Here is a 14,601-nt window from a genome sequence, read left to right as displayed (position 1 = left end):
AATGAGAAATCACTGAAACACTCCTTAGAACTTCAGCATAAATGGGTGGGGCTGAACTCTGAAGAGTTGAATAGACATGTATATCATTGCTGCCACATATAAAAACCTTGTGTGTACAGCTTTAACAAGAGAAGGAAAAACAACTTCTTAACCTGAATGAAAGTCAATGTAAAAAGATTTTATTCCAAGTCCATTATTCCATTTCTATTTGTCTATTCACTATTCAATTCTGACACAATGTAAAGAACAAAACAACTGTCAAGTTTCGATTAATAACAAAAGTAAAAACTGATGACACCCAATTCCTTAAAAAAATGTGCCTGGATCAGATCGGGATATCCCTAGTAAGTACAGATGATAGAAAGAGTGCCGTTTCCTCACTGAAAAGACAGCAACTCTTCTCTCTTGGCCTAAGTCCTTGCTCTCGCTGACAGCAGAGGTGAATGACCTTTCATGCAGACTGTAATTACTAGACACAGCTAATTGCCTCCATTAGGGCCTCTTGATATGTTAATGCAGGCGGTTATTTGCATGATTGCTCCCAGTTCTCTAGATGGAAGCTAACAAGGTAGCGGCTGATATGCAGGCTATTTAAATGTTTCTCAGGATGCTACCGCTTTTTTTTCTGATGCAAAAAAAGTCTTCCAAGAACAGCTTTGCATTCAGCCCACATTTGTCTTGACAGCTTCTGCGGGAAACCTTCTTTGGTCTTCAATAGAAAGTAATTGGTCCTTTTTGTAGTCCTTTATCCAACCTCAAACAAAGTTTTACTTTAATTATTGAACCCTAGTGAAACTAAAGCCTATCAGCTGTAGCTTTGCCTGGGATAGTTAAAGCAAAGCCACTTTGTTCGCTGAACCTCAATTCTCCACAATGTGTCTCTTGTCAATTCTCTGAGTTGTTTTTTTTTTTGATCCCATGGCAATAAAGGCATGTCAGTGGTTCACGGTGCCTTTAGCTTTATGCTTGGAAAGTGTATGTTGCATTATTAAACACTTCTCTCTTGCCCTCTCTAGCTTACCCAAACTCACATTACCGTCTGTCGTGCAGAAAGTTTGATTCCTGAGCCTGAGGCACTGAAGCACAGCGAGCTTGTCAAAAGGGGTCTAGCCATTAGCATTAGCGTAAATACTGTCACTCTCCACATGCTGGCTGAGAGATTCTTGGCTGCCCACATGTTCAGCATCCTGTGGGCTGGTCCCGTATCAGTTTGCTTACAGGTTACTGTCACTGGTGTGTGAAGAGGAAAGACGCAGCCTTTGTCACTCTTATGGAAATACAACATGCGGATCTTTGCAGTGGAGAATGCACCGATAGAATCTGAAGTGGAAATACTGGTCCGGCTGCCGTTCCCTGTGGCTGTGTAGACGCACCATGGCCATTCATCATACAAGTGGCGTGTCTATTTTTAATCCCAGTAACAACAACCTGCTTTCTTTAAAGTCTCATTAGGGGCATGCAAGGACACAATGCTCCAACATTAGCCTGGCGGTAGCTCTGAATTAACAGAGCATTGCCTTTAGATACATAAAATACAATGGAAAAACAATGCTCTGTTAATTCAGGGCTAACGCTGGGCTAATGATATATAGAGTAGTCAGACAAATAAGTCATAATCTATTTCATGGTCATGTGTGGCCTGTTCCCTCATTATTTAATGACTAATTAAGAAAAGTTGATTCCAAGTCTGGTGTTGATTCCAAGTGCTGAACTGCCATTTGGTAGCTGTTCGCGGAAGCTATTAATATGCATGCCAAGGAGGTGTTGATGCATGTGAAGGAGGTAATTTTAAGACTGGAAGAGCAAAAGACCTGTCAGAGAGACCAGAAACTTTGGGACTGGCCAGACTCAACTGACTCAAAACAGAACAGTTCTTGCTCTTATCTGTATTATTTGAAAGCCGGTGTTGAATTGATAATGATAACTGACTCAAACATCATATCAGTAATGATAGATGCATCATCTTGTGTGTCATCTAATGGTACTTTTTTGGTTTGTAAAATATTTTTGAAATGTCAGGCCTTCACATTAAGTTTCTTACATCTTTTGAAGTACCGCACCCCACACATACACTAAAAACCTGACCCCAGTCAGTGTCCTGGAGGACTAACTGCTGTGTTCACTCTCCACCTCACCTCTCATCTAGTCTAACTCTCTCTTTGGGCCAAAGTTAACCTCCCAAAACATAGACAGCAGTAGACTCCCATGCTTTTTTTTTTTTTAGTAAGAATATTTTTACTATATAAAAAATAAATAAATAAAATGTCTCATTTAAATATTGGGTTTTATAGTCATGATTTTGATTTCTGTATCAGTGCTGTATTAAAAAGCATTGTTTTTGGCATTCTACATTATTCCTTAGATTTGCTAACTCTCTCTCTTCCACTCTCTTTCTAGATGATGAGGAGGCTCTAAACTCCATCATGAAGGATCTGGCTGCTCTGCGTTGTTACCAGCTCAACAGCAACAACAGCCACAAGCCCAAGACCAGGACGCAGAGCTACAGACAGGTAGCTATGCTTAAATACTATGTTATGCACATCTCAGCATCAACCAAATTGAGCAAAAAAGGGGTTAAAAGAGGCACTTTCTGTGCCACAGGATCTGATTTTAAAGACTAAGATGGTGTACTTTCAAGGCTATGGATACTGGCAGTCCCAAAGGCAGCCCCGTAGCGGGCATTCCCATCGCCTAATTCCCAGTTTGCTTGGTGCATCTTAGGTGAGAAAACGTTGAAAAAAAACGAGAAAAGGGCACAAAAGTGTGATTTTAAACCGATGACGCCACAGCACTGCGCTACGAAATATTACATTACATGAGAATAAGTTTAATTACACGAGTGAGGGAAGTTTTAGGCCTGAATGTTAAAAAATGTCTACTCTACAATAGAGGTTTAGGTTTAGTTTTTGCCACATGTTTCAGTTCTCTTTAAATAACCCCATAGAACTGAACTGAAGTTAAGGAATTGTCAGATGCGTTCTTATACAGGACCCAGTTTAGAGTCCACACTGAAATCATTTCAGCAGTTACATCCTACTGTTATACATGACAGCAACTTCATTATGCCTTTGTGTGTGTATGTGCGTGTTGGTTTAACACAAGAACCCTTTTATCGCTTTTATATTCCCACGCAGTGTTCTCACTTCACACAGGACACAAGTCAAAGCCGGAGATAAATGGCTTGCACGCACACTGTGTGCACACACACTTTCTCTTTCCATTTGAAATGACTTAAAATGACTTCAGAATCTTGCTGAAGCAACGCACAGGCATCACAGCTTGCCAGCTTTATTAAGGCCATTAGTAAACATCTTTTAACTGCCGTCGAAGGCATTGACTGTACAGTTCTTCCCACACACATGTCCACATATAAGCTTTTTGGTATACTTTTTTTTTTAGGAGGTCCCATATGTATTATGTATATGTAACTACATACAGTACATGTCCTTACTGTATTATTTTCTAAAGCACAAACATGCTGGTGGGCATCAGTAACATTCCCCTGTATAGCTTGTTTTTCTTTATTCAATGTGAGTTTTATGGAGATCTGGCAACCTGGGTCTGTTTACACTTGATCTATAAACAAACTGACATTTCCAGCCTGAAAGCTTCCAACCAATACTGAAACACAACAATAAGTTCTGCAACTGGGGAAAAACCCCAGCATCCACCTCCTCACTTACTAATGCTAGAGAGTTAATATATGTTTTATTACATGATTCTGTGATATTGTAATGAAAGGACAGTGATTTAGACTGTGAGTTAGATGATTTAGTGACACAGTATTTTAAATGATTAATACAGTGTTTTATGTCATACAGTAAGTTAAATGATTCTGTGTTATAGTGAATTAGATGATTCAGTGATTTGTACATTAATTTGAATTAATCAGTGATATAGTGAGTGAATCATTCAGTGATATAGAGAGTTAGAAGATTCACTGATAAAGTTAGTTAGAAGATTCACTGATAAATAGTTAGAAGATTCACTGATAGTTAGACAATTCACTGATAAAGTTAGAAGATTCACTGATAAATAGTTAAAAGATTCACTGATAGACAATTCACTGATAAAGTTAGACGATTCACTGATAAATAGTTAGAAGATTCACTGATAGTTAGTTAGACAATTCACTGATAAAGTTAGTTAGAAGATTCACTGATAGTTAGAAGATTCACTGATAAAGTTAGTTAGAAGATTCACTGATAGTTAGTTAGAAGATTCACTAATAAAGTTAGTTGTGAATTAGATGATTCATTGATAATAAATAAATGATTTACTAAAGGATTTCAATGATTCAGATATAGTGATTTTGATGATGGTTTTGATTCAGTGAAACTTATGTAAACGATTTAGTGGTAGTGATTTAAATGGCTCAGTGAAAGTGATGTAAACAATGCAGTCAAACAGTGATTTAAAAAATACAGTGAATATGATTTAAATGAATCAGTGGTAGTGGTTTGATGGATTCTGTCATAGTGATTTAATGATACAGTGATACAGTGATTTACATGGTTAAGCTGTGTGTTAGGAGGTTAAATTGTGAGCTTATAGTCAGTTGCAAAACAATGTAAAAAGAGCTGATCTACTGGCTCATCTTAGGAAACATGACCTAACTCGCCGGTTGTAAACTTTGATCTCACTTCTGCTTTTTATAATCCAAAATGTCTTAAGATGTTTTCACCATATGATGACAAACTACAGTACATATTGCATCAGGTTTAGTAGGTTTATTTTTGGTGCATATTGTTGTGGTAATGTAAAAATTTAATTTTTACACAGTTTGAAAACAGCATCTGATGCAGATCTTCTTTCATGAACTGACATTACAGCTCATAATGTTTCTCCTTTTCCTGTAACGTTAAAGACAGGAGGTTTGTTGTGATAACAATAATATGTACCTTGTGCAGAAAACATCAATAAGTTCTTTCCTGAGCCATTACAGAACGTACCAATGGCCACGGGTTCCCCAACACAAAAGCTTCTGTTTCCATTCTCCAGTTTCCATAGAGCTATTTATGTGAGATCAATAAATGTTTATTCACTTCCCCTCGTAGAATAGATAGTGCCCAGGGTGAGCTGTAGTGGTTGTAGGACCTCGACAGGCCAGCCACTTTCCATTGCACTCATTCCATTCTCCTGTTTTTGTTCCTCGGACAGGATTTGCGAGTGAAGCTGGAGCATGAGAGAGAGAAACGGTGAGTCAGAACATTCACATTATTCCTGTAGTGCTTTGCCTGGGCCTCCGTTTCCCTCATCACATCCACACTGCCGCTGGCTTTGCCAGCTCTGAGCTTTCCGGGCTAAAGGGAGAAACCTGACAGCTCGCCAAAAAAAAAAAATCCCTAGTAGGGTTGCCAATATATTGTTTGTTAATCACTATTACAGTGTTGGAACCTTATCTTTGCAACAGTGATGTCATAAAACATGCAAATAAGCCCTTTTTTAAAATAAAACTCTTTCCCTACAGACGTCAAGTAGAGTAGGATACAGCAACAGTACAGTACAATAGGTGATAACTACTCAAAGAAAGAAACACTAGACAGGACAACATTATGTAAATACAATAATATTCAGAATGCCAGAATATTTCAAAAGTGGTGATATAATCTTGAGATTTTCTTAGATTTGGTCATTTCTTGTTATTGAAATATTCATTAAAATATTTTAAAATAATCTTCTAATTTGTTGTTTACAATCCAGTCTACAATAATTTAAGGTGCCCTTAGAAAGCAGCATTTCTGCCTGTACCAGGCCATTATACCCTTATAACCCTTAAGGTAATAATGTACTCATTAAAAACTTCAAAAAATTATGTTATTTTTGCATGGATGTGTGAATTCACTTAACACCCGTTTTCATGAGCCATCCATTAGAGGTTGTGAAAAATGGATGTAGTGGTAGTCACGTCCCTCAGCATTCACTCAACCCTGTAATGGGAACACATTCACCCCATGCAAGTATTTGGAACATTCCACAAGTCACATGTTCAACCTGAAGTTACATCTGAAATTCATCTGAAAGAAGAGAAGTCATATCTCATACTCATTTTGTCTTCAGTAAATTGTTTAAATGCTCTAGTGACCTCATTCCATTAGCTAGTTTAGAAAATTGTGTGTAGTTGCTAAGTTTATGCAAAAACATCAGGCTTTGAATTTGCACACCAATCAGCCATAACATTAAAACCATCTGCCTAATTGTGTATGTCTCACTTGTGCCACGTAAACAGCTCCCTGTAGGTCCTGTAAGTTGTGAGGTGGGGCCTCCATGAATCACCTCAATGAGCCATGGGCGAATTTGATCCTGTTGCTGGTTCACTGGTTGTCCTTTCTTGGACTATTTTTAGTAGGTTCTGACCACTGCGTACCAGAAAAACCTTTGTTTAAGAGATGCTCTGACCCAGTCGTCTAGTTATCACAATTCTATATCAAAATGGTCCTTACTTGTCCATTTTCCCTGCTCACTTGCTGCCTAATATATAAACCCCTCCCCTTTGTTGTTCATTAAAGTTAGAAACTTCAGTTCTTCTGTCCACTTCATGTGTACTTTGTTAGCCATCCTGCAGCATTTATGGTCAGTTGTTGACCATAGAGACTCTCTTGGCTGAATATTTGGGATAAGCCGACTGTTCCTCAACTGAGCTGTTATGTTGCACAGCAACAGATGAGCTACTGTCATAAACTTTAAACCTACAAAGTGCACTTGTATGGAGAGTGTTTCCGATAAAATTCCCAACAGGTTTAAAAACAATGTTATTTTTTCTCATAAACTCACAACAGTGCTCTTGCAACCCTAGAGACTGTAACACTGAGACATGTGGCTGTGGTAAGGTATGTGTAGACACAGACAGAAAATATTGAGCCAATATTTGAGTTCAGTGACACTGCCCATATTTATTGTCAACGTCCTGTGGTTGAGCCGCACACCCACACAGCATGTGTAATTTCTTCCAAACCATGTCTAGCACTACTGCTGTGTTCTGTAGAAAGGAGAAATATATATATTTGTTCTTACTTTTAATGGGCAGAATATAGACAGTTCATATCATATTTACACTCCCTGTCTTGAACCTTTACTTAGAGAGCTAAGTCGGGCTGGCTGATATGGTGATATGATGTCATTATGATGATATCTGAGTGTATTTTGGGTATAGTCAGTGCACGTAAAGCACTGAACAAATGGATGGATCATAAACAATGTATAAAAAAAACAATAACACACTGTATAGAGTAAATACCTGTACTCATAGTTTATTCATTTTTCAATCATAAAGTCCATATGTGGACATTTTCATTTTATGTTTTTTGTGATGTCACAGAAACCAACACATTCACATATTATATATATCTTATATATTTTTATACATATTATATATTATATATCAGCCTGTTAAACCTATAGCAGTATAGCCCTGCCCATTCACTCTGAAGTTGAAAGTATGGGTGTAGTACAAAGCAGGGCAGCCAATAGGAACAGAGGTCATTTATAGATACTGAAACAGCCTGACTACCATCGCACTGAGTGATGGTGGGAGAGGGAGGGTCATCCTGCCTATCCAGAGTGAGCGAGGGCAGTTATACTAAATGAGACTTTCTGCTGGCTGTGGCATCACAGGGGATCAAACCTGCGATTTCCTGATGATAGGGCCAACGCTCACACAGTTGTGCCACTTGGGAGACTGAAAGTCATTTGTTGGGGCAGTGATGTGTTTGTAGCTTTAAATTCGAAGATCTCTGTGTTTGGAAAAGAAAACTTCCCTAAAGGCAGCTATTGGCAAATGTGCTGAGCCATCTAAGACCGTGCCTCAAAGCTGGATCACGCAGCACAAAACCTTGGTGCATCCTGGGAAAAACCATGCTGCGGTCTAAAAGGTCCCCACTGTGTCTTTTTTTCTTAGAAGTCTCTGCTCTTTCTCGCTCTCATTACATTAGGATGACAGCGCACCCAGCATGCCGCTCTATACTTCTAATTGGCCTCTGAGGAAACAGCCAGAGCACACTTTTCACAACCTCTAGTGGACCAGCTTAACAGCCCATTAGAGAAAGCTAGATAATCACCCTGGCTGCTGCGGCCAGGCCCTGACGATCAAACAGTTCGCTTAGGGACAGATTTGTGCACTGCATTAGGGCTGCATAGTGTGGAAATGTTTCGATATTGATTAACGCTAATGCGTGCGTTTATAGAGGCTCCTCCGACCGACTACAACTTAAACCTAAAATCTAAACAGCTAATGCTGCACAGACCTTGCTGACTGAGCTGAAATAGCATCACTGTCTTTAAAAAAACCTCAAAACTCCATTTTGAACACTGTTTGGTGGATGGGCCAAGTGGTCAACTAATTGTTTAAAGATAAATTATGTACTGGTTTTCAAGACCAGGGTTAAGTCTAGTCATGGATTCTATTTTCTTTTCCATGGAAAAACTAGGACTAGGCTTAATTCCTGTTCTATTAGATTAACAGACACTAACTTTCCATTTTAAACATAGCACTGATATGCTGTGTTGCTCTAAGCTCTGGGAAAGTGAATAAAAACTGACTAAAAAAACAATTTGATTTCTCCCTAGACAACAAATATCTTTTTGCATTTGCATTTGTAAAAAAAAAGTGTTAAATCCAATGAAAAAAGGGTTAAATCCAGTCCCTTACTATAGCCTAATATAATAAAATAGTAGATTTAGAAACTATTAGACCCAGCAGTTGTGTTTGTATCAGTTATTTTGAATTATAAATAAATAATTCATTAAAGTCAAATAAAGTAATTGAAATCAAAACTATTGAACATTATGCTAACATTGTGAGATGATATTGTCAACATATTGTATATATATATATATATATACTCTGTATTGTCCCGTATCTGGCCAAACACTGAGTAATCTAGTATTCTAGAAAGTTCCTCTCCTTGAGACTTTAATGTGACAAGAGCATTCCAAGACAAGTCACCCAGTCAAGCCTCATCAGCGCAGGCTGCTGGTGTCAGCTGGCCAGGCCAAGCAGCCTAATTGGAGCCACTCGAAGCACTTTTCCTCTGGCAGCGGCTGAAGTGGTAGGAAAGGAAGTAGGAGAACGCCGCTGCAAGTGCCAGCCTGGGGGACCGGGCCAAGCCGGGCAGCTTATCTGAGGACATTGAGGAAGGAAAGCCATCTCGTTCCGCGCGTCCTCCGCTTCTCCAGACAGCCATCTTCCCCCTCTGCACTCCGTTTCCGCCCCTATCTGCCCGTATCACCCACCGGAAACATGGCTGGCGTTCATTGTGCTTGGCAAAAATTATGTACTATTAATCTTGAAGTGGTATTTCAGTGACAGTACAATGTGCACAACCCAAATGTAGTCCAAAGTTTGCTTCTTGAGTTTTGTGCTGAATCTACACCGCTAGCTAACAGGTAACGTGTGTACTCCAAGATAGCATTGTTAACACTGATTGCCTAATGTCTATAGATATAACTGTGCCAAAGTGTGTCAGAAACCACATAAGCAAGTCTATTAAAGATTTCTGGACAACTTCACACAGTTTGAGACATGTTACTTGCTCAGTGGTAAGATATACATTTTATTTACTTCCACTGTTCAAGATTTCCCCTCCCCTTTACCACCCCCCAGCAGTATAAAAGTCAATCGGCAGTCTTTAAGATAGGGGCTTGTTTTGATGTAGGGACAACAAGGCCGAGACGTGTAAACAGCTGATCTGTAAACAGTGGCTAATTGTGGCCAAGATTTCGTGGAACATCAGAGATGAAGGGATTCATCAAAAAGCAGGAGATCAAAGGTCAGGTCAAGAAGAACTTTGGTTCGTTTAGAAGCGGACAGTGGAATTAAACAATGTTTCTCCAGAGCTTTGCTGTGAGACAAGGCTTGTGTTTGTTGGACCACCCAGTGTAAGTGACCAACACAGTGACACAAGCAAGTCTTGTTTGTTTGACCTGATTTAAAGGAACAGTGCATCAGAATGAACATCAGTTCAGTCCACCCCTTATTTTTTCAACTGCGACTAACTCGGCATCTTTGGACAGCTGAACATACTAAGAGGGGAATGCTAATTTGCAAAGCATTACCAGGGATCACACAGACCAGCTTCCAAGTATATAGCCTAACACTTAGACAGCTACGCCACTCGAAAGCTTGCTAAAGTCCCTCTTTGCACTCACAGCTCTAGTGCAGATTTTGGACCCCAAACATGTCTTGACCGATTGAGTGCGGTTTGGATATGTATAAGACATATAGCAGTGGACAGTGAGGCAGTATGGGATGTGTAGGCTCTGTTTGGCCCGTTTAAAGCTGGGCTGTAGTAGAGAAGGGGAAACAGGCACTGTTCTGCTTTTTTTCTTCCTTTCCTCTCAGGAAGCGCTCCATCTGCCTTTGTGAGCACGCTGATGTGGGGCCCACTGGTGTTGAAACAGTGGTCTGCTCCAGTTGATTAAGCCAAACACACACACACACATGCAGATAATCACAGCACTACATAGACTCACTTAGACTCCCAAACGACAGACATGAACAGCTTTATGTCCACACTGCTTATCACGCAGGGCTACAGCGATTAGTCATTAATGATGTTGATCACTGGAAAAAGGTAACACGTCCTTTACTTAAAAACAGCCCTTCAAATGATGTATGCAGCCATTCCGACAGATTGCTATACACTAGAGGATGTGTAGGAGGCGATATGGCTTCTGTTTTGCAACTGCAATAATAATGTCTTGGTTGATTGATATGTAGTGAAGGTGATCTAGCATCTAATATATTTTGTTAGTATCAGAACTATATGAAGAATATGTCACAAAACAGTTACATTTTATTGACATCACTTATGCAGCAATTTAACATAGGATGTCAGAAATCCTCGGTTCTACACGCTGATCTGTTTTGGTGTGGTCATTGTGAACATGCAGGAGCTGTAATTGTTATTGCTTTATCCAGTCAAATATTCAGCTTCATTTCCATTCTGTCTGTGAAATGATCACTATGGGACCTGCAGGAAGATGCTACCAACTGATCAAATCAGAATCAGAATCCACAAAGATCAGTAATTGTTTAGCTATCATATGAGAGTGCTATTCCTATTATTTCATGTCTATAGATTTCTTTTTGTTTTCTTTTTTTTTTAACCATAAATATTTAACTTGATGGAGTATGACTACTTTTAAACTTGCTGCCGTTATGTACAGGGGCACATATCACTGTAAAATCCCATAGTGCCTCTTTTACATGTGCTAATTACATTTCTAAAGCTTTTAAAAAGTTATTTTTAGTATTTTTAATTTTTTGTATTTTTATTTAAGTTTTTTAATTCATAAATATCTACAATTCCAAACTCTTAACAGCTGTCAGAAACTGAGTTCAGTGTTCTTTGAGTATTGATGGCACCCATGAGATGCTAAGAAAAGCAAGTTGTGACTTCATTTATCACACTTATAATAACTATGAACTAATGAAGTTTTCAAATTGTCTAGCCTTTATGTACACCATATTGCTGACATACATTTATAGATACCGTATGTCACTTGTGAGGAATCTATTTTCAACAAATCCAGTAAAGTAGTTGAGACAGATCAGCTTGGCGTGGCGTTCTGATTGAATCACCCTGTGTGTTCTCCTTCTTCAGGATCATTCCCTTTCAGAAGCCGCTGAAGTTTAGAGAACTTCTGCAGAAGGTGATAGAGGCCTTTGGTCAGCATATGGACTTATACTACACTGACAAAGAGGTAAGGACACAGAGCCTTAAGAGATGACAGTTTGTGTGTCAATAAGAGCCATTCAGTACAGGTTCTTTATTTTTCGGGAGATATTACTAAAGAGATAAGTTATAAGGTAAGAAGTAGTCAGATATAAGTAAGTCAGAGGGAAAGAAAATTATGCCAAGAAGGAATTGAGGGTGTAATAAAGCTGAAAAGTGCTGCTAAACAGTCAGACACCTTATATTAGATTTAGTTGTTGGGGCTTCTGTGTGATTTCTGGTAAAAAGGACGCACTTTACTTTTTCCCTGATGCTGAGAAAACCTGTGCTTAATGTGTGGAATGTCTAGTTTTTTTTCTGTGAATTAAATAAATGAATAAAAATAAATAAATAAATAATTCGTATATATATGAATAAATAGCACATGTATGGCCTAAAAGCAAATGTATGTATACGTGTGTGTGTGTGTGTGTGTGTGTGTTTGCACACACAGGCTTTGGTAGCTCTGAAGTGTCAGGAGGATTTGGACCGGGCGGTGCAGAATTTGAGCTCAGGAACCAATGGCCTGCTGAGGGTTCTGCTGAAAACTCCTACAAACAACCATGTGAGAACAGATACAGTGTGACTGATCAGCTGCATGATGGGAAAAGAGGTGTTCATTAGATTTTCTTTGCTAGATTACTGCTTTAAAACCATATTGCTCTCTCTCTCCCCCCTCTCTCCCTTCCTCTCTCCCCCTTTCTCTCGTGCGCTTTTACTCCCTCTCTCCCTCTCTCTGTAGTTTCTGCAGGTGAACAGCCGGGATAAGCAGAGTGAGATGAAGTCGTCCAGGTCGCTGGGAGATTTAAAGGGCTCTCTGCTCAAAGGCTCTGAACGAGTGCGCAAACACTCTACAGGTGTGATTCATGTGCACACACACACACACACACACACACACACACACACACACACAGTGATGTCTGATGTCTGGGCCACTGAAAGCATCTTAAAAAGCATCTTATATAGTCTAAAAATTAGAATTTTTATTATTAATATGATTTTTAAAAAAATATTTCTCATTGTAATGTTGTCTGTTATAAGGTTTATTATGTTGTTTTAATATTATATAGACATGTTAACATAATTTTAGCTAACTTTATCCAGTGGATTTTTTTTTATTGTACTGGCAGTTACAAGAAATCAGGCTTAAAGGAAGTAGGGAAGGATGTGCCAGTGCAGGGGAATTATTTGAAGTAATAAGATTACTTTAGAAATGTCTATAAATAGACAGTGCGTGTATATTATATTTGTATTTATAGACATATAGCACAAACACACGGCTTTAGTGGGGCTCTTTCCCTTCCTGGTACACGGGCTGAGTAGAGGTCTTTAATTTCCAGCATTTTGAAGGGCAGGTTATCAGAGCCACAACTGCGCTTTGGCGAAACACTTCATAATGCAAATAAACGCAAATGTGTGACGGCAGTTGCAGCTGTGGTTATATTTGACCAGTCCGTATTGCGCAGGACACATCAAGGGCAAATCATGTGGTCGTTTTTACCCTTAGATGTCTGGAGTATTACTAGTGTTTTGCTGTAATACCTAACTAACTAACTACCTAACTGTACAAAGCAGCAGTTCTTGCTTAGCCTACATCATGTTGAACTGGCCTACATCATCATAGCACCCTGGCTTCCTGGCAGGTTTCATTCAGACTCTCAGATTAAGGCAAAACTACTGTACAATACATCTTGTGCTCTCTCCATGTCTTTTTGAGTAATGGATTTGGTCATTTTTTGACTTATTGTGGATCTGGCAGTTCTGTACAACATCTCAAAATTGCACGATGAATGCTTCAGAGTGATGAAGGGGGAGATGACCGTCTATCCACCTGGAGAGAGCACAGCTGCTGATGGCAAAGAGGCATGGCTCAGACTAGCTACATCTTTTAAGGGTTAAATTGATCATTAATCAGATTGACCCCTGACCTGTAATGACCTCTATAGACCAGATAAAACATTCACATCTAACAAGGCCCTAAACACTGAATAATCAGCGAGTGTAAGAGAGATTGAAGCCTTTTCCTGGTGTTTGACGTGACCGCTCAAAATACCAGTGTCTATAACAATAAAGGATTGTAGAAACACACGTGTTTTAGTCCGTCATTCTGTTAAGTTTACGACATATGACCCTTTTTTCCACACAATCATGATGATGCTAATGCTTCCTTAGCCTTATTGCTAGCCTCATGTGTTTTGCTTTTAGCAAAACACCCTCAAGGCAGTTTCGGGTGATAGCCCCGTGCTCTTCTGCCTTGCGGATGGGTGATGTAAGCTCTGGAATGTGATCTGACCGGTTGTATTGTGTTGGTTACCCGGTGGATTATTATTATTAGCATGTCGCTAACATTTGTAGAGGGCCGATGTGGTGTCTCATCAAGTTGAAATGGACAGAATGTCCTGTCAGAAACAGGACAACCACTTTGGAAACAAGCTATAATGAAAAATAAGCTATGAAAAATTAAATCAAATATAAAATAAATAATAAAATAAGATACGGTAGTGCTTGATAGCCGGCAATTCAGGCACTGGCTGTTGTTGTTGTTAACAGGCTCTTGATGTGACCACATTAATAAAAAGATACATTATCTGCCCAATTATTGCATTAATGTGATGTACTTTATTAATGTGAACGTTTCAGTGAGATAATTCATGTGATTTGAGAGAGAGAGAGAGAGAGAGAGCAAGAGGATATGCATTTATACAGTATCTGGAAGTCAAGGACATTGTAAATGTGAGAGTTATAGAGTGTTTGGGTTGAGATGTGATTCTTCAATCTTTTTTATTGTTAATTTTTCTCCTCTCTGTCAGTTATATATCCCTTCTTCCATCACTGACACCTCTCAGTGTTTATACTTCATAAAACCGTGCCCCTTCTGACCTTCTGT

At 39.1% G+C, this 14,601-nt stretch overlaps 1 protein-coding gene across 2 annotated transcripts in view; it reads left to right on the top strand.

The window, feature by feature from the left end:
• Positions 1 to 14,601, top strand: part of map3k22 (mitogen-activated protein kinase kinase kinase 22) — a 64,486-nt gene that overhangs the window by 24,487 nt on the left and 25,398 nt on the right. For both annotated transcript variants that reach the window (XM_072688861.1, XM_072688860.1), the window contains 5 exons: positions 2,398 to 2,510; positions 5,161 to 5,198; positions 11,604 to 11,703; positions 12,169 to 12,279; positions 12,457 to 12,571. In XM_072688861.1, coding sequence (XP_072544962.1) covers positions 2,398 to 2,510; positions 5,161 to 5,198; positions 11,604 to 11,703; positions 12,169 to 12,279; positions 12,457 to 12,571 — 477 coding nt within the window. The remainder of the gene's footprint in view (positions 1 to 2,397; positions 2,511 to 5,160; positions 5,199 to 11,603; positions 11,704 to 12,168; positions 12,280 to 12,456; positions 12,572 to 14,601) is intronic.

The sequence above is a fragment of the Salminus brasiliensis genome, chromosome 1, assembly GCF_030463535.1.
Source record: "Salminus brasiliensis chromosome 1, fSalBra1.hap2, whole genome shotgun sequence".
Lineage (NCBI taxonomy): Eukaryota > Metazoa > Chordata > Actinopteri > Characiformes > Bryconidae > Salminus > Salminus brasiliensis.
Note: the sequence above shows the minus strand (reverse complement) of the source record. Positions and strands in the feature narration are given on the sequence as shown.